Below are 23,610 nucleotides of genomic sequence, written 5' to 3' on the forward strand. Positions count from 1 at the left end.
CTTAGTTCACGTCGTCCGGCGAAGCCCATCCCCGGGGAGTTGGACGGCGTCCCAAGCGTAGACCCCAGGAGAGGGTCTCGCCAACTGGCGAGTTACGTATACTCATTTATATTGTTGTATGTCGGATTTTAGAAGTATTTTACAGTGTATGGAAGGAGAGCAGCGGGGGAGAGGCTACCACGAATTGAGCCCTCGCCCTAAATTGTTGGTTGGGTCATTGCAGTATGGGTGTGCTGTATGTGTTCATAATTGCCTAGTTGTGTGCCTCCGGCAGAGGGTGTTTGCATGCCGTGTTCTTAGTGTGGTGTGCCGCGTTAAATGCTAGTAAAACTAGCCCTGCTGAACTGTATTTAAAAGTGGACTCCACAGTCTGGTTTCTGGTGCCCCGTGGACTCGCTTCCTCTTGTTCTCTCCTCTCCTCTTACCAGTGAACTGTTGTGGGTAAAATAAAGATTGTCCTATATTTTGTACAAAGCTGCCTCTGTATTTATTAGAAGGTTCTGACAAAGTGGTAGTGTTTCCTGCCACACCTGAGCGAATCTAATATATTTTACAGTATTTTGGTCCGCTCACCGGTCCGTCACCAGCAGCAGCAGCTGATCTGATCTCTGATCTCTCGCTCGCGTCCGGTTATACTTCACTCTCGTTTTTGTCCAAATCTGCCTGCTTATCAAAGGACCTAAACAATAAGTGTTGCTTGGCAACGGGGTGTGTGTCCGCAAAGTATAGCGCAGCATTATGCATATGTTTATATGAGGGGTCAAAATCCCATGCTCATAACATGCTCATATCTTTTTTTCTCTTCATTCCCCACGCCCCAAAATAAATAAATAAATAAATATACCAATTTTAGGAATCGTAACGAATTTTGAGCAGTGTGGGTATTATATGAACAGAGTTAAACATATTTCAAAACGCGAAGTGTAATAACTGCAGTTTGCTCCTGTCACCGAGAATGACAAAGATCCTCAGTGAAGCACAAGCCCATGTTTCTCACTACATTGTAAGTACAACTTATTAAAAAGATCAGTTCAATGCAACTAATGTCGTCTTAGTGTTATTGCATGATGTTAAAATTGGTTTACCATGAATTTAGTGATGGATTGTAAACATTTGAAATGTAGCATTTAAGTTTTTCTCAGTTACAATGTTGTTGTTTTAATAAATCAGACACTGATGGTGCAAGGCTGTACTGTACCTCTTTATATAGGCATTTTGTCCTTAACAAATAGTTTTTGCGCTGATCAGGGGGTACTTGGCGGAATATTTTTTTCAAAGGGGGTACATTATTGAAAAAAGTTTGAAAACCACACACAATAAGATAGAAACACTTCCGTTTAAAACTTTCGAAATAAAACGTTTTTAATAGACTTACCTGCGTAGTCACAATAACACGTTGTCTCATCAAACCAACATGTTTTTTTGAACGTATATATTGATTTATATAATTTCTTTAATATTTCATTTAATTCCTTTATTTTTAAAACTAACATGACCCACTAACTGAGTTTAAATCGACCGAAGAGGCAAAGCGGAACTGTTGTTTGACGTCATTGTTTCACATCGGACAATTATTGGAAACGCATGTTTGGAGCGCATTGCCGTCGCAGCACTACTTGTTTTTGTCAACAGCAGCTTCAGACAGAGCAGTCTGTCTCATTGAACTTAAACATGTCTATATTCACGCCAACAAATCAAATACGGCTGACTAATGTGGCGGTGGTGAGGATAAAGAAAGGCGGGAAGCGCTTTGAAATCGCGTGCTACAAGAATTCAGTGATAAGCTGGAGAGCAGGAGCGTGAGTAACATTTATATGAAAACCCAAAATATTTAAAGGATTTGACGAAACATGTCTTTTGTATCATAAAATCAAGCAGTTTCCCTTCATTAATGTGAGTTTGATGCCTGTCTTTCTGTGTTATCCAACTCTGAATTCATTTTTATTTGACTTTCTTCCAGAGAGAAAGACCTGGATGAGGTTTTGCAGACACACTCGGTGTTCGTTAATGTGTCCAAGGGTCAGGTGGCTAAGAAGGATGACTTGACAAAGTCTTTTGGGACAGATGATCAGACGGAAATCTGTAAAGAGGTCAGTAATAACTTCCTGCCATCCTCTTATTCATCATCATTACCTGTGGAGCAGGGACGTGCACAGACATTTGGAGGGGCTATTGCTCTAAACTGGAAAAAGGGCCTCCCCCCGAAAAAAAACACAAGACCTTTTGAAAATTGTAACTTGTTTTTAATGTGAAAGAAACCAAACGATTATTACATCAACTAAATTGAACAGTAATTCATATCTCATAACAATAAGCTAAGGCGACTACTTGCATTCGGTGACTCGATTTTAAAAATGAAAACCAGGGACATTTTTTGTTTTGCAGTCCATATCTCATTCAAATATCTAATGTTAGTAACTATTAAAGACAAAATGGGGACAATCCTGTTTTAATGTAGTTTGACCATTGTAACTGCTGTGCAGACATTCTGATAAAATAGGGCTTCTAACTAATTAACTTAAATAAACCAATTAATTAATGAAACCAGTTCAATACGCATTATTCTTATTCTTATCATTCTTTATGAGTGCAGTAACGGTAAGGTATCTAATTACTTATTTATTTAGTATTCCATAACTTAGTAACAGAGATGGTCAAACTAAAGTGGTAGAGACATGGCAGAAATCCTACAATGAAGCGGGACATTGAACTGTTCACCCGTGAGAGGGCGATCAAGAAAAGAGAGCGAGCGGCCCCATTGAGGGAGTTTACAGATGAAAAGACACAGAAAGACAGAAGCACAATAACACGTATATTTAGGTGTTTTTTGTAAATAACCGACGGTATCAAGAGGAAGTAAAGTCCCCTGGTTTGTCCCTTATACCCTAACTACCATGAGACAACTCAAAATCCGACACTGAGGTGGTCTTAACGCACCGGCAGATGACAGCGCTGACAAAGCGTGTTTCCCGCAGCGAGACGCTACAATACTAATTGTGGGCTTATCATGTTGATTCGGCCACAACAGAAAAAAGAAAAACAAGCTCGCTCTCTCCAGAGGGCCAGGTCAGCCAAAAAGGCCAAATGGGCCGTTGCCCGGGCAACATTAGCCCGTACCTGTGCATGTCCCTGCTATAGAGTGTTCCCTAAACCTCATCTTCTGTTTCCTTTCCTTTTCTGTCGGACAGATCTTGACCAAAGGAGAGCTCCAGGTGTCAGACAAGGAGAGGCACTCTCAGCTGGAGACCATGTTCAGGGACATTGCGTCTATCGTGGTAGAGAAGTGTGTGAACCCCGAGACGAAGAGGCCGTACACAGTCAGTCTCATCGAGCGGGCGATGAAGGACATCCACTACTCTGTGAAGGCCAACAAGAGCACCAAGCAGCAGGTGAGGAGAGGCATTAGTGTCCCTTCACAAATAAGTGGAATGTATTTCAGCTGCATACAATTGATTTGATCTGTTAGTTTGATGTATTACCATGTCATTATGTAGACCTTTCAAAGACATATGTTGTATAAATGTACGTAAAAAGATGTTGGATTTCAAAAGATGAATCTACATCGACAGCTTTTTCCTGGAGCCAATAAAGACACAAAAACAGTTGGAATCATATACAGTGGGGCAAAAAAGTATTTAGTCAGCCACCAATTGTGCAAGTTCTCCCACTTAAAAAGATGAGAGAGGCCTGTAATTTTCATCCTAGGTATACCTCAACTATGAGAGAAAAAATGAGAAAATCCCATTGTCTGATTTTTAAAGAATTTATTTGCAAATTATGGTGGGAAATAAGTATTTGGTCACCTACAAACAAACAAGATTTCTGGCTTTCACAGACCTGTAACTTCTTCTTTAAGAGCCTCCTCTGTCCTCCGCTTGTTAACTGTATTAATGGCACCTGTTTGAACTCTTTATCAGTATAAAAGACACCTGTCCACAACCTCAAACAGTCACACTCCAAACTCCAAGATGGCCAAGACCAAAGAGCTGTCAAAGGACACCAGAAACAAAATTGTAGACCTGCACCAGGCTGGGAAGACTGAATCTGCAATAGGTAAGCAGCTTGGTGTGAAGAAATCAACTGTTGGAGCAATTATTAGAAAATTGAAGACATACAAGACCACTGATAATCTCCCTCGATCTGGGGCTCCACGCAAGATCTCACCCCGTGGGGTCAAAATGATCACAAGAGCGGTGAGCAAAAATCCCAGAACCACACGGGGGGACCTAGTCAATGACCTGCAGAGAGCTGGGACCAAAGTAACAAAGGCTACCATCAGTAACAAACTACGCCACCAGGGACTCAAATCCTGCAGTGCCAGACGTGAAGTTTGCTAGAGAGCATTTAGATGATCCAGAAGAGGATTGGGAGAATGTCATATGGTCAGATGAAACCAAAATATAACTTTTTGTTAAAAACTCAACTGGACGTGTTTGGAGGAGAAAGAATGCTGAGTTGCATCCAAAGAACACCATACCTACTGTGAAACATGGGGGTGGAAACATCATGCTTTGGGGCTGTTTTTCTGCAAAGGGACCAGGACGACTGATCCGTGTAAAGAAAAGAATGAATGGGGCCATGTATCGTGAGATTTTGAGTGACAACCTCCTTCCATCAGCAAGGGCATTGAAGATGAAACGTGGCTGGGTCTTTCAGCCTAGCAATGATCCCAAACACACCGCCCGGGCAACGAAGGAGTGGCTTCGTAAGAAGCATTTCAAGGTCCTGGAGTGGCCTAGCCAGTCTCCAGATCTCAACCCCATAGAAAATCTTTGGAGGGAGTTGAAAGTCTGTGTTGCCCAGCGACAGCCCCAAAACATCACTGCTCTAGAGGAGATCTGCATGGAGGAATGGGCCAAAATACCAGCAACAGTGTGTGAAAACCTTGTGAAGACTTCCAGAAAACGTTTGACCTCTGTCATTGCCAAGAAAGGGTATATAACAAAGTATTGAGATGAACTTTTGTTATTGACCAAATACTTCCACCATAATTTGCAAATAAAGTCTTTAAAAATCAGACAATGTGATTTTCTGGATTTTTTTTTTCTCATTTTGTCTCTCATAGTTGAGGTATACCTAGGAAAAAAATTACAGGCCTCTCATCTTTTTAAGTGGGAGAACTTGCGCAATTAGTGGCTGACTAAATACTTTTTTGCCCCACTGTATTTCCACATCTGGAGGGGGATTCTTTTCATTTATTTCACAGGCGTCATAAAAATTAGGGGTTCACCGAATGGGAAATTCTTGGCCGAAACCGATACCGAAAATAGGAAACAGTAGGCCGAATGCCGAAAGGCCGAAAATGATTAATAGAAATATATATATATATATAATGTATACATTTTTTACCAATGTTGTTCAGCTGCCTGATTATGGAAAAAGACATGATTATGGCAAAACTTAACTTAAATAATAATCACTATTATGGGTCCATAAAACATTTATTCAGCACTTTTGAATGCATACAGTACATTAATTCCAAGTCAAGTGCATTTTCTTTTCTCTGTAGGATAACTACAACAAAGTGCATTCAGAACAAAGCCAATATGCTTTAAACCTGCATAAACATCTAGGCCAGTAGGTCTACAACAAACTACTGTAAATAAAGACTGTAACAGCCAGGCCTTCAACAACAACAAATGCACCTATAAGTGCATGCATACAAATGTGCAAACTGGATAAATCCACATGAATGTAACTATTTACAAATGAAATTACAATTGAATTTCAAGAATCTGTAAATAAGGCTGTCTGTCCTCATAAACAAAGTAGTAAACATTGTATAAAGATACATAAAGTGAAAACTGGATACAAAATCCACAATCAATTACAAATTAAATTACAATTTCAAGAATCTGCAAATAAGGTGGTCTGTCCTCATGAGCAATGTAAACAACATTGTATCATTTAGATACCGAAAGTACAATATATTGAACACTGTGCTGCTGTCATTTCCCCCTAATGATAACCTGAGATGGTGAATTATAACTCACAATGAAAATTGTTCAGGAAAGTGGGTATAGAGTAGGCATGTAGAACTAGATAAGCTTATGATAAGCCAGCCTTGTCTACTTATTAAGGAAAAGTGGGAGGTTCTTTTTAATGAACATTAGCCTCTCTGCTTTATCAGCCATAAGTCTGTTCCTCTTCTCATCAAGCACATGAGAGGCAGCGCTGAACAGTCTCTCGCTGTCAGTGCTTGTGATTTGATCTTACTCCGCATATTTGTCCGGGTGTTTTGATTTCAAGTGGTGGAGTAATCCCGAAGTGGTGAAAGTCTTTGCAGTTACACCCCCTCGAGAAATGTCAGCTGAACACGTTTTACAAATCGTAATCCGCGCCTCTTTCTCCGATATTTTTAAATATCTCCAAGTGGCAGACATGTTGGCTGTGAGCCAGCCCAGAGCAAGGTCGCGCGCCGTGCTTTTCGCCGCGTTTTGATTACGTCATCACAACAACACGTTAGCTTACCAGCGTAACCCGAAAGCCGAAAGGGCCTTTTTAACCATTTTCGGCCGATAATTTTCGGCGGCCGAATATTCGGTTCATCCCTAATAAAAATATATAGATTTTTGCTCACCCCAAGTGGAGCAAACCGGCATTTCCTCTGCAGCTAAATCTTATTTCAACATCTGCTGTCTTCTGTGTGCAGAGAAAATTAAGCCGTACAAGTGTATTGACATATTTGTACTGGGAGTAGGATATTGTGATACAGGCGGGATTGATAATTTTTGCCACATTATCACTGAGAAATATATTAAAACAATCATGGTGGAATTTTTTATGAGATGTGCACCTGGCAAAGATGTTGCAGCCCTATTGTACACATTTTGACTAACTGACCCTGCTGTTCCCAGGCTCTGGAAGTGATCCGGCAGCTGAAGGAGTCCATGGAGATCCAGAGGGCCCACATGAGGCTGCGCCTGGTGCTGCCAGCCAAGGAGGCCAAGAGGCTGAAGGAGAAGCTGAAGCCACTGCTGCAGGTGGTGGAGAGCGAGGACTTTGACGAGGAGCTGGAGATGGTGAGGGGGACATTAGATAAATACTGGTACTAGTGTTGCACGGTGTACCGATACTTGAAAGGTACCGCGATACCCTGCCGTTAAAAATGTTACGATTCCTCCGTTTCATTTGTATCGGTACTTTAAGAATGAGAAAGCGCTGTTTTAACAAGAGCCGTGTGTGTTCAGTGCTCTGCTTCCACTCCCTGCACTGCAGCCGTGCCTGCAGTCCCGCCCCTCTCAAGCACGCTCTATGTGCCTCCCCTCTCTTGTGCACGCGCTCGCTGCCAGAGCATGTGAGAAGACAAGAAGCATGGCTGCAAGTGGGAGTGCAACTGCCGCTGCGCCTCGGCTTGTTGACAAAAAAGACGACAGAAGCTAAATTTGGAAATATTTGAGGTTTATCTCTGAATGAGGGCAAGCCTACGGACACCACGAGGCATGTCTGTAGGACATGTTTTAGATCCCTGCAAACCAAGGGAGCCAACACATCAAACTTGGCTAAGCACATCGCCGACCGGCATCCAGAGCTGTTTAAAGAATTTAAAGACAGACAGGTTAGCGAATGTGATATAACATAATTACATCATGCTCAAGCCCATGCCCTCAATTCTAAGTCAAACAAGTGTAATTTATTTTGTGACAAACGACCGTTTTCGTAGTTTGATGAGGCAATTAATGGCAATGATAACTGTCTAATATGGCTATCTTTTTAGCTAACTTACCAATGTAGCTAACATCTGCAATGTACATTTTGTCAATAATTATTTATATTACTGTAGCCTACTATTACATGTTAATAAAATATAAAGTTAACTATCAAAGAAATCACATAAACTCAAGTATAAAGAAGAGACCATGTTGTAAGAAAACACTTAACAGATAAACTACAATTGTATTGATCATGAAAATATTTTTTTTTAAAAAGAATCTGAATCACAATTCTTGACTTGGTATCGAAACCAAAATGTTGGTATCGTGACAACACTAACTGGTACACACTATTAGTCCCAATTCCAAACGCACTCTTACACACGAGTCTGTAGTGTCTCTCTCAGCTGGATGAGGCCCCTTCTTTAAGGTGGAGGTTGTAAATATACAAAACTATGTATAACATGTATGCCGTGTTATTGACACAGGTCCTAAGTTAAAAGCTAGAGAGAGAGGTCTGGAACTGGGCCTTCTACTCTGCCTTCAGTTTGCAAACATTGTCTATTGTTTTTGTATTTTGTTTCTAGGTTTTTTTCATTGACTTTATCAGGTTTAGTTTTTACAAAAGAAAACAGTTTTTTTTTTGTAAATAAAACTAGACAAAGAAAGTCACCTCACTGTTTGCCTTGAATCCTAGCACCAAATATTAATAATAAATACATAAGGTTAATAATACAAATGTTATTCCCCAGGTGGTTCTGGTGGACCCCGGCTGCTTCAGAGAGATTGACGAGCTGATCCGCTGTGAGACTAAAGGCCGGGGGTCTCTGGAGGTCCTCAATCTGAAGGATGTGGAGGAGGGAGAGGAGAAATTCTAGCAACCCCCCCCCCCCCCCCCATCAGGACTGTCATCCACACTGACACGCTTCACCCCCCCTCACAGACTGTATCTCTCTGAGGGACTATATTTTTGAGGAGACTCTTGCGAAGTTCAGCCAATCCTGTTCCAGAGTGTTTAAACAGATGTGTTTAACTGAAGGAAAGGTTTTTGCCAGATGTGCGTGCTCGGTGGAATGAATTTTGATAATGAATTTGAGTATGTAAATGAATTTGCGTTACATTTTACTGAAAAAGTAAAAGCTCTGGCAGTGACGTATTTATTCAGCTTCACAAACACAACTGTCAGACTGTGTTCCATATAGTCATGCTCTATATCCCAGTTTTATGGATAATTACCTTAACCCAAAAACGTATATTTTGTCATAATGAATGATCTTTCTCTGTAACAAATAAATATATTAATTTGACATCTTCTTTGTTGTGTTTAGATGGTGAGTTTCCTCCTACACACACAGTTCATTTTCAAATTAATGGAAATCAGAGTGTTGCAAAAAAGGACAGAAAATAAGAGTTGTACTCCTTATGAAGAAGAGCTACACAATATAAAACCCTACAGGTATTATCTTGAATATTGTATTCTGATTTATATGCTGTGTTCCTTAAAGGCTACCATACTTCTTTTCTAAATATAGCTTAAAAGGAGTATTTTTTTTGACAAATTTAAATGTGTATTTTTCCTACGAAGTAATTCTAAACACGGCTTAGAATGGTATAACTGCAGAAATATGAAAGCAAATAAAAGTTTCATTATTTTTGATACTCAAGTCGATATGAGCATTTGAAGTCAAGTTAACTTAGTTCAGAGAACCGAATCAGAAATGTAGCTTCCCCGATAAAACAAAACAGCAATTGTGTCATCATCAGTCATTAAAAAGCAAGACAATTGGCCAGGTTCCGTCTTTTTATTTTAAAATACAAATACTCAAAATAGACATCTATGTTGTGTTTGAATTGGCTCACCCCATTTGATCCTTAAGTGTTCTGTGGCATGAGTTACAATCAATGTAAAGCATGACATTAGAAGAACTCCTGTAAACAAAGATGTCTGAGTCACGTGCAAAGCTTTATTCCAGTGTGCTTTTGTGCAGAAGAATTCACCTCGGGTGTAAACATGTTTGCCACTGAAACCAGCTGATGTAGTGCAATATGTCTTTAGTTTTAGTATCAATATTCACTCACATTTAAGACATTATTAGTGATCTGAGGGCTGTATGTCTTGATGTCAGTTTGGTATTAGTAATGGCATTAAATATAGCTACACAGTGTTAGCTTCAATAGAAATACAAAACAGGATGCAAATAACAAGTGTGTGTGTGTGTGTGTGTGTGTGTGTGTGTGTGTGTGTGTCAGTCACTTCACATGTTGATGGTTTTCCAGTTATATCCAGTCCCCTCACACGGGCCCTGCTTGGCGCCCATACTGGCTCTGAGTGAACGCAGTCCTGTGGATGCGCCTCAGCGGGTGGGCGGCCTCCTCCTCTGGACTGGAGGGCCCGCCCCCTGCAGGCAGCTGCACCGGACCCCCTGTGGGGCACCTGGTGGTGAGAAACCCACCCCCCGCCAGCATCAGAGCAAATGAGATCCACCCGAGGTAGAGCGCAGGCCCCCAGGCTCTCCTCAGCAGGGCGGCCCCCTCCAGTGGCTGACTGGTGTGATGGCACGTCCATGCAATGGGAACCAGCAGCAGGATCCCAGACAAAACAAAGAGCGCTCCAGAAAACACTTTGACCTGTCCCCTCAGGGGGAACCACACCGCCCCCACCCCCCCTATGACCACAGCCAAAGCCCCGGCACCGACAGCCGCCATGATGAGGGCTCTCCACGTGCGGAAGTTTCCAGAGAGAGACAGGAGAGACTGGTAGAAGGAGCAGTGCAGGCTTCCATCGTGGGCCAGGTCCCAGTGATCCCATTCCAGCCACACCCCGTCCCAGTAGGCAGGCAGCGTGGCCGTGTTGTTGTCCATGGTGCCGCTCACCGTCCACAGGGCCAGGCAGCGGGTCAGGATAGCACACAGCCACCCGGTGAATGCCACGCCGAGGGCAGCGAGCTCCAGCTGCCGCTCCATGACTGCAGGCCCCGGCTGTCTAACCAGAAACAGTTGGCGGCTGGCTGCAGGGCGCGGTGTGTTTTTTGGTGTGCATATGTGAGGAAGAGACTGTGTGTGTGTGTGTGTGTGTGTGTGTGTGTGTGTGTGTGTGTGTGTGTGTGTGTGTGTGTGTGTGTGTGTGTGTGTGTGTGTGTGTGTGTGTGTGTGTGTGTGTGTGTGTGTGTGTGTGTGTGTGTGTGTGTGTGTGTGTGTGTGTGTGTGTGTGTGTGTGTGTGTGTGTGTGTTCAGAAAGGGGAAACCAGTTCTGTGGCATTTCTGAAGAGAAGGCACGGCCTTGCTGCAGCTGGGTGGAGGAGTTGGAGCAGGGAGATTCCTCTGTTTTGCTCTGCCATGGTTTCAAAACAATCCCTTTCTCCCAGTTTGTGCGGAGAGGCGAAAACAAAGCGTCCCCTGTGCGCTCATTTTCAGACGCTGTGTCTGGTTCTGGGAGGGAACTCGATTTAAAGAGCACAAGTTATTAATGTGATTGGCTCTGTTGCTCTCACGTGTAAGGGGCAGTGGAGCTCCTGGGGTTGGGGGGTGGGGAAAAGACACCTAATAAAAGTTTATCTCTACAGAACACTGATTCAACTACCATATGTTTACTCCAGAGTTTATTTGAATTCTACTATAAAAAAAACATCGATGCAAACATTGTCATTTTCATGTGTCATTCATTAACATTACATATTATTATGTATAGCAAATCATTTATTCATGGTCCTTTTATATATTTCAAATTTTCAACATGTTTTCTTTTTCAATATACTATATTAAAAAAACGACTGTCAATTGAGTTTTATCCAACAGCTCAATACATGTATCTTTAAAGGTGGTCCAATGAGAAGGATCTAGGGGGACTTATTGGCAGTAATTTAATATTAATAACCATGTTTTCATCAACATGAATGACCTGAAACTACATATCATTTTGTTTCTGTTAGCTTAGAATGTATGTGTCTCACTGTTCTGAGTTTGTATCGTTCTATAGTTGAATGTTATTGAAAGTAACTTTTTATAAAGGTGTTAGCTAAAAGGAATGTAATGTCCCATATATAAAGACGACAGTTCGGCGCTGCCAACATAGCCATTAAACAACAATGCCCCTCCCCCATTCCTCATCTTTTGATTTATAGAGAACATCAAAGCAGTGCAGCAGCCCCCCCTTGGACATGCTGTTTGGCCTACATCCAGAGAGCTTTCTGCATGTTCATGGCCACTGTAGTTTTCTGACCCACTTGAAAAGGAAGGGGTTATTTGATTGATGTATTGCTTTTCTCAAACATATTCATAATTATCCTTTTTTGAATCCTTTATTGCTTTCAGGACTTTTGTCACAGGGGGTAACAAAGGCAGGACCCAAATGCAGTACAAAACAGGGGAGGCAGGTATAAGAGTGTAACAAAAGACAAGCTTTATTAAATAAGAAGCTGGTACAAAATAAACACAAAAACTGGAGAAGCAGACATGGTCAAACAAAAACTAGCAACAATCGGGAAGACTTCGAGGACACAGGAGGGCAGACAAGGGAAAGCAAGAACAGGCAGACAAGAGATTAGGAACCAAACCAAGGGAACGATGACGAACCGGCAATGGACAAAAAGGAAGACAAGACTAAATACTGTACACACAAGACTAATCAAGACACAGCTGGGGAGGCCAAACAGAAACACAAGGTGAACACAATCAGACAATCAGGGGAACACTAAAATACAGGAAGTTTAACCAGACAAGACAAAAGAGGGAACACGCTTCAGAATAAAACAAGAAACTATCAACGCAAAAACTAAGTTCATGAAACACTTTTCCTTTTATTGTTATTTTTTTCCATTTTTGTTGTGTATGTGTATGTATCAAATGTTCTACGCCACCTTGTTATTAAAGACTTATTGTTGGGTATCTCTCTGTTTTTCTTATCATTGTATGTTTTTGAACCAATGACAAAAAAGAATCATGGAATGGGAGGGGTTAGAGCAGGGGTATCAAACTCAAGGCCTGCAGGCCAAGTCCGGCCCGAACTCCATTTTATGTGACCCGCAAGAGCTTTCAAAGAATAATACGTTTATTATACGGCTACATGCCGCTTTACAGAAGCATGTTGCCCATAAACTACATGTCCCACAATGCATCTCATTTTGTGACATGCGCAATGAAGAGACTTGCAATTATTTGCCCAAGACTTCTGCTTTCAGACGTTGTTAATTATGAAGTTATTACCCTATCCGACAATAATCCAATGCAGAGGTAATAATGTAATGTAATACATTATTTTATGCATATTGTATATTTATTATATATGTATATTTATATAGTCTTAAAGTTACAACCGGCCCTTTGAGTGCAACCATAATGCTGATGTGGCTTGCGATGAAATTGAGTTTGAGGTTGGAGGAATTGGGGGTTTTCAGTTGGTTGCAATCTGACTTCTTATGGCACTAAATCCCACACACTGGTTCTTTAAGTGGTTTAATGTTTCCAGTCCTCAGGTCAAACGTAGTTCTTGAAGGCGTAGCTGCTGTGTGTGGGTTTCCTGGCCAGTGTGTACCCACTGGAGGGAAACCTGCCTCTCTGTGGGGGGCAGCTGGTGCACAGAATGGCCCCCCCGCAGAATAGCAGCCCAGATGACACAAACCCGATATAAATGGCTGCCCCAAGCTCCCTCTTCAGCACCTCAGGGACGCGTGGGTTGTGGAAGTCTTTGATGATGGAGTTGGCCGACCAGGAAACAGCAACTATGGTGGTGAGGGCCGCCAGGCAGAAGATGGCCCCGGAGCCCAGCACCACCCGGGCCTTGAACCTTGGGTGGCTCAGGCAGTTGGTGCAGCGTGCCCCCAGGAGGAAGATGAGGAACCCCAGACACCCGAGCACCAGGCTGATGCAGATGAGGCCGCGGGCCGCCTGCAGGTCGGGGGCCAGGTCCAGCAGAGCGTCGTACAGCTTACATTGCATCTGGCCTGTGTACTCACTCACACAGGTCATCCACAGACCCTCCCAGAACACCTGCATGACCACCAGGTGGGTGCCGATGAACGCCGTCACCTTCCACATGGGCAGGGCACAGATCAGGATGGTCCCAGCCACGCCCATCATGGACAGGCTGATGCCCAGCTCCTGCACAGCCATGGGACACTGTGCAGCCGCACACTGACTGGAAACATAGAGGAGGGGGAGGGTAAAAAACATGGAGGTTTTTATTCAGAATAGGCATTTGAGAGATTCAAGTTCATTCAATCTGCAATTTGTTACTCAGTATCATGCAAACATTGATGTATCCCCATACAGACACGTGTGCATACTTATTAGTATTTGAGATTCATTTAAAAATAAAATGCTGCTGGATGGAATAAAGAGATCTGTTAAGATTCAAAGTCATTTGGTTTGGGATGTTTTTCAGTCATTAACCTACAACTAAATAGTGTTTTTCTGCATCATGTCGACATAATGTTCATGTATTGTTTTCATTTCAACTTACAACTAAAGACAATAAAGATTCAAAGATGTAACAACTCAAATGCTTTATTTTCATTTACAGCGTAGTTATGGCAATGAAAACCACAATTCAACATACATTATACCTAAAAAACATTAAGACACAAAGAGTTATACAAATAGTGCAAGAAGGGAATGATGCATATTACCCAAAGTAAAATGCCCTCCCTCCCCTCCCCCAAAAAGCTATATACATGTACAATAGATTAAGATTAAAATACACTCAGAATGTAAAATCAAACAGTGTACAGTGGAATAAAACACTGCATATATTAAATCAAATGTAGACTTTAAACAGATGGCTGTGTTCTAAACATAGGTGAATACTTATATAAAGTAATATGATGAATAATAAGAAATGCAGACGGACACAAGATACAAAGTGTCACTGTGCAGATAAACTGTGTTCACTGTTATCAGATGTGACGCTGCAGAGATGTTTAACCATAAAGCAGAAGTGGTTTTCTGTAGCTGACGTCAATAGATACAATTTGAGAGAATCTCTAGGCATGGTGGCAAATGGCCACTAGGTTGCAGTGTGCCAAAAGAGACAAACACAATGAGAACGAATGGGGGCAAACATTGCTGATGACTGGAAGAATCTGGGTTTTAATAACAGAGAAGTGTTAAAAATATATGTTTGTTATTAAAAAGAAACTGAAAAGGACAGAAAAGAACAAAGAATAATTTGAATTTTTCCTGAAGGTTTTTGGTGTTGCAGAGTTACTGTTTGTTTGCATGAGAGTTATCTGACAGAAATTGTTCACATCTCTCTTAGACTCAATAGTATATTTTAGATTACAAAAGCAATATCATTCATTTGTCGAAAGTTTTCATGACCAATGCGAAAAAAGCACAGAAAAACATACATTCCTGTAGTCAAATCTGTGTATTGTCTGAACTAAATAAGGAATTTCCTGGATAATATGTAAGGGCAAATTACTTCCAAATTCAAGCCCAAATACACCGCATTTCGGCAAATATTACTGTTACCATCTTATCCAGAGGCCTTTTCACTTATCTTTAAGATATTGGTTAAAAAAACGAGTATAGACCTTATTGATACTCATAAACATCTACCTTTATTCCCTTGTTAGAATAAAGAAATGAGCGTAAACATGAAAGTAAACCCCTGAGAAAACCGAAACACAGAGTGGAGAAAGTTTTCATTTTGAATAATTTAAGCTCCTCAAACACATCCTGAGACAGTTTGACTCTCCCTTTCTTCACTGATCTGCAGTCTGATAACATGACGAAACTAAACAATCCCATCATTTTGTGGGAATGTGAACTAACAACATCGACACTTCAAAGCATCTTTTAAATCCAACTCAACTCATATATTTGAGATTTTTAGGTCAAAATGTACCACCAACAAAAACGTAGACATGTGTGTCTTTCGATAGATAGATAGATAGATAGATAGATAGGTAAGATGGAGTCACCATCTTTGTTCCCTGGTTAGTCATCTCTGGTAAGTACCTGTCAAACAGGTTCTCTCAGTGTTTGGTTTAAATAACCACGGGTGCCATTATCAAATGTACATAAACAAGAAGCAGGAGAGGGAGAGGTTTACAATAGAAGGTCATTTATTACAAATACTAATGGACTAAAAAGGTGCACAGTGCATTTATAATAAAAACATTTTTCAACTGATACCAACCACTTTCTAAACTACCACCATATAAAAGTTCACAAAGAAGAGTACCAACAATATTCAAAGCAATGTGAGACATACAAAGTGTGACTATCTTATTAAAACAAAGTGCATGTTTCCTTCATTGTGGGTTGTCTGTGTGGGTGTCCTTTGTACAGATATTTCACAAAAGGGTTAACTTTTCCTTAACAACTTCTCCCTTTAAAAACTCAAATATACGTCTTGTTTGGTGTGTAAGATCCGATTGAATCCACTTTGCTTTCTCCAGGCTTGTTCAGGAGGTACTTCACCGAGGGGGTCTCATCCTCTTTGGGGGGACAGCTGGTACACAGAAGCGCTCCTCCCAAAACCAGCAGCGCCCCGGCCCCCCAGCCGATGTACAGAGAGGCCCCGAGCTCTCTCTTCTGGGCGTCGATCAGCACCGGGTTGTAGAAGTCCCTGATGATGATGCTGGCGGTCCAGGACACGGGAATAAGGCAGAGCAGTCCACTGATGATCAGCAGCACGCCAGCCGCCACAGTGGCCCTCGCCTTGGCCCGGTCATTAGGAATGAAGTTGGTGCACTTTCCTCCAGCGAACGCTATGAGGATCCCTGCGAGCCCTGTGACGATGGAGACCACCACCAGGGCCCGGGCCCCCTGCAGGTCAGTCCCCAGGGCCAGCATGGAGTCGTACACCTTGCACTGCATCTGGCCCGTGCTCTGGACCACGCAGCTCATCCAGATGCCCTCCCACATGGTCTGTGATGTCACTATGTTACTGCCAATGAAGGCCGTGACCCGCCACATGGGTGCGCCGCAGATAATGATGACCCCGATCCAGCCCAAAAGGGCCAAGGCACATCCCGCCATCTGCATCCCCATGGAAGCCATCGTGTTCTCTCTCTGAGCGTCTCTGAGAGAGTACGAGGAGCTGATGGGGTGTTTATGTTCGTCTGAAGCAGCATGAGAATAAAGAATGGGAGGCGTGAAAGAAATGCAATTGAGAACCCATTAAGGGCCTGCCAGAGAATACCAGCTGTGCAGGATTCTTTGTGCGTCGGGACAATACAGATTTAGGTTTCTGGATACAAATGAGGATTGTGTTTTACATGGTTTTGTTTATTCTCTGAACAAGGAAATTATGCATGTGTGAAAATGCATCGGTTTTAGAGCGTATTGATTGAAAAGCGGGGTCAAAGGGGGGGCCTTTGAAGGACAGAGTGTAACAGTATTGTTTATATAAGTGTTAAATGAAATTTAGTCTGTCAACTTTGAGATATATATTAATCCTCACTGTAAGTTATTGTCAATTTCTATGTGTGTATGATACAAACAAGGAGATCGAAATGCCGTTTCTCAACGTCACAAAGGATAGAAATATAAACATATATGTATATATATATATATATATATATATACATGTACACACACTTATACATATATATATTATATATATATATATATATATATATATATACACATACTCATACATAGACACATAATATACATACACACACATGAAGAGGTGTACATAAAACGAAGGCACAGCAGTACAAAATTACAGTCTACACACGACTTTGGAAAGACAAAAATATATTTTACTCCTAACTTTGAGAGGAAACATTTTAAACTGAAATATTATTAGGCATAGATGCTTATATAGGGTTCTGTATAGTTGCAGTATTTTGTGGCATCTGTCTGTTCATTCATAACACCATTAAATAGGCAATTATTTGATTTTCCCACCAATTTAAGCTTAGTTTAACTGTCAACCTAACCATTTTTTTTTTAACTCTGATTTGATTTTCTGTACTTTTAATCATCAAGCTATACTGTCTAAACAGTCGTATCATCCTGTGCCTACAACAATAATATACATAAAAAACTTTTTTAAAGTAAAGTTTAAAAGCAGGTATACTCTACTTATAGTCATACGTTGTACAGATTGTGAAGTCCCCTGAAACAAACATACTCTTCCAATTTCAAATGATGCACCTACTGAAACCTATTTTCCAGTCACAGTAAGACTGCAATGCATTTGTTCCATTGTGTTCTCTGACATCAGTGAGCCAGGCACACGGTCTGTAACAGGTTCAGTTGGATTCTGTCAGAGGACAGGTAAGGAATGTGAAACCAGGTCCTACAGGGTGTGTTCCCAGCAGTGGAATGCCTTGCAATCTGTGCTGACATTATGTTTGTCATTAGATGTCTGCAGAATAAAATAGACATTTCCTCTCTGCTCCATAGCTTCTCTTAATAACTGGACTTAAAATCCCACTGGACATTTTACATTCATATTCTATTTAATGTTGAATAATCCATTCTTGCACAATAATATCCTGCATTATATTTGTTACTGGAAATGTGTATTTCCACATGTATATTTTCCATATGTATATATATATTTAATTTGTTATCTCTTAACTTTTTAACTTTTTAATGCTATTTTATTTCTATTTCTGAAATATATTGGACTGTTTATTTCTGTGTCTTGATTTCTCTTATGTACATTGCCTTGTGTTTTTATGCTGCTGCAATGCAAACATTTCCCATTGTGAGCTGCTCCCATTCTTTCTGAACTCCTAAAAAATAAAAAAATAAACATTATTTGTAACTGCTTTTTTGAATGACACATGGTATTTCAACCCAGCCTCATGGCATTTTGTGTTCACCAACACGATTTATAATCTATTGATTCATGTTCACCAACACGATTTCCCCCTTTTTTTCGTGTTGCACAGCACGATTTTAAAAGCAATGTATTTCTATTGGTATACTCACGGCATTACGTGTTATAGGAAGACCGGAAGCTGTGTGGTTCATAAAAACATGTTCTTACTCAATATCAAGCCACAATTATTGCTTTTATTTTAAATCGTATCATTTCTGACTTTTGTTGCCGTCTGTGAGGAAAATAAATGGGGCTGAGAGCCTCAGGATACTGACATCTGTATTTTTTAAATCTTTTTTTCCTTCTAATTTGTTATTCTTTTCAAAATAACACACTGTTATTTACTCAACAATAACACATAATTATCCTTGTTTTTATTTATTGGTTTATTTCCATAATCTCGTGATCTTTTTACGTCCGTCAGGAACTGAATTTCAAAATAAAAATAACCGGAAACAGACGTAGGCCTCTAGGTGTTTAGGATGGCCGAAGAAACTACACTACCCATAATCCCCAGCTATCGTTTAGGACTACAGTCCCCGTGATTAATCTTCAAGCTCTGGGATTGGATGTTGGAGTGGCAGTGCGCAAAGGTTAGCCTAGCGTCAAAAAGCTGTTTGAAATGGAACGAAACCACGCCAGACTATCCAAAACTGGAATCGAACCCCCCCCCCAGAACTACACATGCTGGCTATTGTGTTTCGCAAAATGTTCTATGGTACGTCTCTACTGAACGTTTTCGTTTTTCCCACAATTAGAAGTTGCCATGGCATTGGTGTTATCAAATGTAAAACAAGACTAAACATTTATCTGCAATTGACATGAATGGAAATGAGAAATAAAGTATATTCATTACTCGTTATTCTCTACTAATAGTTCATTAAAGACTGGATAATGGCTATTTTGCACATCCCTTTCAAGATTTTCAAAGGTTATTGACATATCCTATACACAACTACGGTGTATGCAATGAATGAAAATCTTGGGTCACAGGTTCCTCAACAGCGCATTACAAGACATCTATCAAAATGTGTGTATACCTCCACCATTAAACTGTCATATTCTTCACATTTCTTATACTATCTACATAAGAGTATAATTCATATGTATAATATCAGTTAAAATAAGTGCTTCAACATAGTTAACATTGCACGAAAGCAATATATTAGACGTTAAGTACTTTGTCAGGCTTAATATTTATCTGTAGATACCCCCAAAGCTTTTTTCTTATTTAAAAGAAGACCTTAATCTAAAGTATTATTTAATGTTTAAATAAAAGTCCGAAATTATACGATTTAAAATAAAAGCAATAATTGTGGCTTGCTATTGAGTAAGAACATGTTTTTATGAACCACACAGCTTCCGGTCTTCCTATAACAAGTAATTCCGTGAGACTACCAATAGAAATACATTGCTTTTAAAATCGTGCTGTGCAACATGAAAAAAAGGGGAAAATCGTGTTGGTGAACACGAATCAATAGATTAAAAATCGTGTTGGTGAACTCGAAATGCCATGAGACTGGGTTGGGTATTTCTGATCTAACACTCAATAAGCAGAAAGACACAATTAATCTGGGGCTTTTATGTTACAGTATGTTACAAATAATTGTTCAGAAATACATTTTGTGGAGCCTTGGTTTGAAGGGTTAAGTGGTTGAAAAGGCAATTTGCGTATTTGGAAAGTCTTGGAAAAAATGGGTTATGGTTTTGTTTAATTTAGGCACAGACAGATCAAGCTAAATAATATAACTGCTTATCTAAGGTTCTACCTTTTTTGTTGCGGTCCCAACATTAACTAATACTAACCAGTTTTATAAGGTTATGGAATTACCTTTTGAACATAAACTGTTGGTTAAAATTAGAAATGAACAGTGCTTTCCCTAAAGAATGTATATAAAAAGTGGGCATAGCCACCATTGCACTTGAGTTTGATATTTTGACCGTCGCCATCTTGTTGCTCGACCCCCACACAAGGGGGTGGAGCTAAGCACTAACCCACACCAGACAAGACATTTTCTTAATGTTACAGTTGACTTTAATAAACTACAAAAACAATGTGAACAGGAAGACACAAACACGACAAAACCGTGGTGGTGACCTGTCAATCACAAGTTAGCCCCGCCCTACATGTCGCTTCAATGCTATTTTACTCTAAATTGGAAAAACATTTAGATTATTTTGACTATAAACTAGTGAGAGGGACCATAAAGTAATTAGGAACATTTTAACTGAGGTAATAAATAAAGCGAGAATAAGGATCATTTTCTCACTGGCTTCTATAAAATCTGACCTGGCTTCACTTCTCAGGCCCAGAGGTTTGGTTTGGTTTGGTTTCCCCTGTTAATGTCACGTAATTTCCTCTATAGCTACAAATTGACAAGTCACAATTACAACCGATACTCAAGCACTGAGTCACAGGAACATAAACTCATATTGATTTGGGGCTTTTGCTAAAATGACTGATAGTTTCATTTGGAAAGTTATACTTTTTCTCTTTAAAACTCGCATTGGATTTTAAATTAGAACCATAACTATAAGGATGACATGCTCTATTTCCTTTGGTTTCATTAAGGGTGTTATATTAAATATACTGTTTAGAATCCATACCCCTTGTTTAACAATACAATATTGTAATGAACTGAATTCAATGTGTAGAAGTTTGTCTATTTTCTTCATTCTCATAACAATCCTAATAACATCTACTTCAATACAAATATTGTACATACTGTTCTGACAGTGGTACAGCTGTTGGTCCAGAATCTTGATATCAATCCCCTGAAATGAAACTTATTTGTGGCCTTTCTGATATGATTTACATTTTGTAACACATAATGTTACTTATTAATAAGAGTATGCCAAGCCTGGTATTAAACCTCTGTGCCATTGTTAGTTATTGTGTTTTTAAAATAAATGTTGAGTCTATATTTTTGTCCAAAAACCTTTAAGCACGCTTATGAGCCACACGTTTATTCATTATGAACAAGGGCATTATTGATCAGTTTGAGTCAATCCCACCATTTATAAGTCTTTTTATGGGATTTTTTGACAATAAAAATGTAGGATGGCACCAGAGGCCTTCTCACGTCATGGTTGAATACAAAGCCTGTTCCCTGCTGGTGTTGTGAGTGTTTGGCTTTGATTGATTGACTGTTGAAACAAACACACTAGAGTCTGTTCTACCAGTTCAGCACTGTAAAGCTTGTTGAACTGGTTTAACGCCTGCAGGAAGATTTCAGACATACTGCAGAATGTTTTTGAATACACATTGTTGTGACATTCTCTGGCTCCATCATACTCACTATAAACATATTCTAAACCATGAACATTTTGAGAACAGAAAACTTTAAAATGAAAAAAGGCACCCAAAATAATTTCATTTAAGCAAACGTTTTATTAAAAATCTGTGATTTGGTAAACAAAAACAGTATTGGATAATATATTTGCCAATAATCTATGTAAAATATTTTATACGGTACATTCACAAAATATCAAGGGTACTGTACAACTTTCCCAGCTTGTGTTGACAATTAACATCATTCTAGCACAGCTTGGATACATTCAGAAAAAATTGAAAAGTTGAAAAGTTTTATATAGAATAGCTTTCATTCAGTCCAGTTATTATGCTGCCACAGAAATTGTTTCACAACTCTCTTTGTACTGTGTTCCCTTTAAAAAAAAGAAACACTCTTTCTTGCCTCCACCCAAAGAAATCTGAATTTCTCACAAAGTCAGATCTCACTGTGTCGCTTCAAAAGAAGTAAGACACAACTTTTGGTGCTATCGGAAACTCACAATGAAGGAGGATTACTCAAAAAAGTAAATTACTTAGAAGTCTTTTTCAGGAGAACGCTGCACTCAGACGTAGGCACGACTGGTGGCATTTGACCTGGCGCCCGAGTACTTGACGGGATATTCCGGGCTCTCTTTAGGGGGGCAGGAGCTGCAGAGGAGGGCACCGCCAAGGAGGAGAAGCCCAGCTGTGCCCCAGCCGATGTAGAGCGCAGCCCCCAGCTCTCTCCTCTGGGCGTTGGTCATGATGGGGTTGTAGAAATCCCTGATGATGGTGTTGGCAGACCAGCAGATGGGGACGAGGATGAGAACACCGGCACAGATGAAGATGATCCCAGCAGCAATGGCCACCTTGGCTTTGGAAGTTTCATCCTCAACAAAGTTGGTGCATTTGCCTCCAATAACGCCCAAGATGACTCCGAAGGCAGAGACGATGATGGCGATGACCACGAGAGCTCTGGCGGCCTGGAGGTCCTGGGGCAGAGCCAGCAGGGAGTCGTAGATCTTGCACTGCATCTGACCGGTACTCTGCGTCACACAGTTCATCCATAAACCCTCCCAGATGACCTGCGCCGTCACAATGTTGGCTCCGATGAAGGCCGTGACCTTCCACATGGGCAGAGCGCACACAATGATGGTCCCCAGGAAGCCGATGATGCCCAGGGCAAAGCCCAGCATCTGTCGTCCCATTGACACCATGATGAGGTCTTGATAGAGACACTTGAACAGAAGCGTTTCAGGAGCAGGTCAGTTCAGTTCAAGTTGTAAAGTCGAATAAAGACGGCTGAACCTTTCCTTGCTTTATAAGGACGTCCTTGTTGAGGGTGGAGTCAGAATGTCCTTCCTTCTGACCTGAAACCAGTGTGCAGAGTGATTTACCCACCCAACCAGATTCTTCACATTATCCACACAGGGACCCGGGAGTAGTTTCGACGAGATGAACATCAGCCTTATACGACTATGTAAATGAGGCAGCAAAGAGCAACACATTCCGGAACACTGGTCTGCCAGTGGCCAGCCTTTGATTGGGCACATTACCGGAAGATCAGGCCCAGTCACTTGATTCACATTTAAAAATAAACCATATATGGGAGGGAGTATCACCGGATGTCCAATGTTAAAGGAAGGAGCCTCCATTTTTTAAAAAATTATTATTCATGACCTTTATTTAGTTATCATCTCATGAGATTAAACTTGATATTTTTTAGGAATTGATTTCGTTTTTTCAAATCAGAAGCTCGCATGTTGATCATAGACACAGTTGATTGCATCATTCACTGCAAATAAGTCTTTCCTTTAGTATTGTGATTGTATTTATAAGTGTATTTTGTGTATTTGTTTATTTCAGGGTTAGTATTCTGATGTTTCATCAATATATTCACAGTG

At 40.6% G+C, this 23,610-nt stretch overlaps 4 protein-coding genes across 4 annotated transcripts; 1 reads left to right on the forward strand and 3 right to left on the reverse strand.

The window, feature by feature from the left end:
* Positions 1-1,561: 1,561 nt before the first annotated feature.
* On the forward strand, positions 1,562-8,959 carry sbds (SBDS ribosome maturation factor). Its single transcript, XM_079677997.1, has 5 exons — positions 1,562-1,799; positions 1,961-2,090; positions 3,189-3,389; positions 6,858-7,022; positions 8,405-8,959. Exons 1-5 carry the CDS (start codon positions 1,585-1,587, stop codon positions 8,528-8,530), a joined length of 837 nt encoding a protein of 278 aa, XP_079534123.1. The 5' UTR covers positions 1,562-1,584; the 3' UTR covers positions 8,531-8,959.
* Positions 8,713-12,878, reverse strand: LOC307037219 (claudin-4-like). Its single transcript, XM_079677998.1, has one exon. It carries the CDS (start codon positions 10,614-10,616, stop codon positions 9,945-9,947), a length of 672 nt encoding a protein of 223 aa, XP_079534124.1. The 5' UTR covers positions 10,617-12,878; the 3' UTR covers positions 8,713-9,944.
* Positions 12,879-13,124: 246 nt separating this feature from the next.
* On the reverse strand, positions 13,125-16,706 carry cldnj (claudin j; the record flags this gene model as incomplete). The annotated part of the gene is made up of 2 exons (XM_079675855.1): positions 16,563-16,706; positions 13,125-13,766 (listed from the first exon to the last, which is right to left on the reverse strand). Exons 1-2 carry the CDS (start codon positions 16,653-16,655, stop codon positions 13,125-13,127), a joined length of 735 nt encoding a protein of 244 aa, XP_079531981.1. The 5' UTR covers positions 16,656-16,706.
* A 5,100-nt stretch (positions 16,707-21,806) lies between these two features.
* Positions 21,807-23,128, reverse strand: LOC307035958 (claudin-4-like). Its single transcript, XM_079675858.1, has one exon. It carries the CDS (start codon positions 22,921-22,923, stop codon positions 22,291-22,293), a length of 633 nt encoding a protein of 210 aa, XP_079531984.1. The 5' UTR covers positions 22,924-23,128; the 3' UTR covers positions 21,807-22,290.
* Between the last annotated feature and the right edge of the window lie 482 nt (positions 23,129-23,610).

Source organism: Notothenia rossii (genome assembly GCF_949606895.1).
Source record: "Notothenia rossii genome assembly, chromosome: 4".
In the NCBI taxonomy this organism is placed as follows: domain Eukaryota; kingdom Metazoa; phylum Chordata; class Actinopteri; order Perciformes; family Nototheniidae; genus Notothenia; species Notothenia rossii.

What these genes read in the sequence shown, in the direction of transcription:
- LOC307035958 (XM_079675858.1), bottom strand. Translation starts at nt 22,923, where the DNA reads ATGGTGTCAATGGGACGACAGATGCTGGGCTTTGCCCTGGGCATCATC.
- LOC307037219 (XM_079677998.1), bottom strand. Translation starts at nt 10,616, where the DNA reads ATGGAGCGGCAGCTGGAGCTCGCTGCCCTCGGCGTGGCATTCACCGGG.
- sbds (XM_079677997.1), top strand. Translation starts at nt 1,585, where the DNA reads ATGTTTGGAGCGCATTGCCGTCGCAGCACTACTTGTTTTTGTCAACAG. An exon ending in ATAAGCTGGAGAGCAGGAGC is followed by an intron (nt 1,800 to 1,960) that starts GTGAGTAACATT and finishes ACTTTCTTCCAG; the next exon opens with AGAGAAAGACCTGGATGAGG. An exon ending in AGACGGAAATCTGTAAAGAG is followed by an intron (nt 2,091 to 3,188) that starts GTCAGTAATAAC and finishes TCTGTCGGACAG; the next exon opens with ATCTTGACCAAAGGAGAGCT.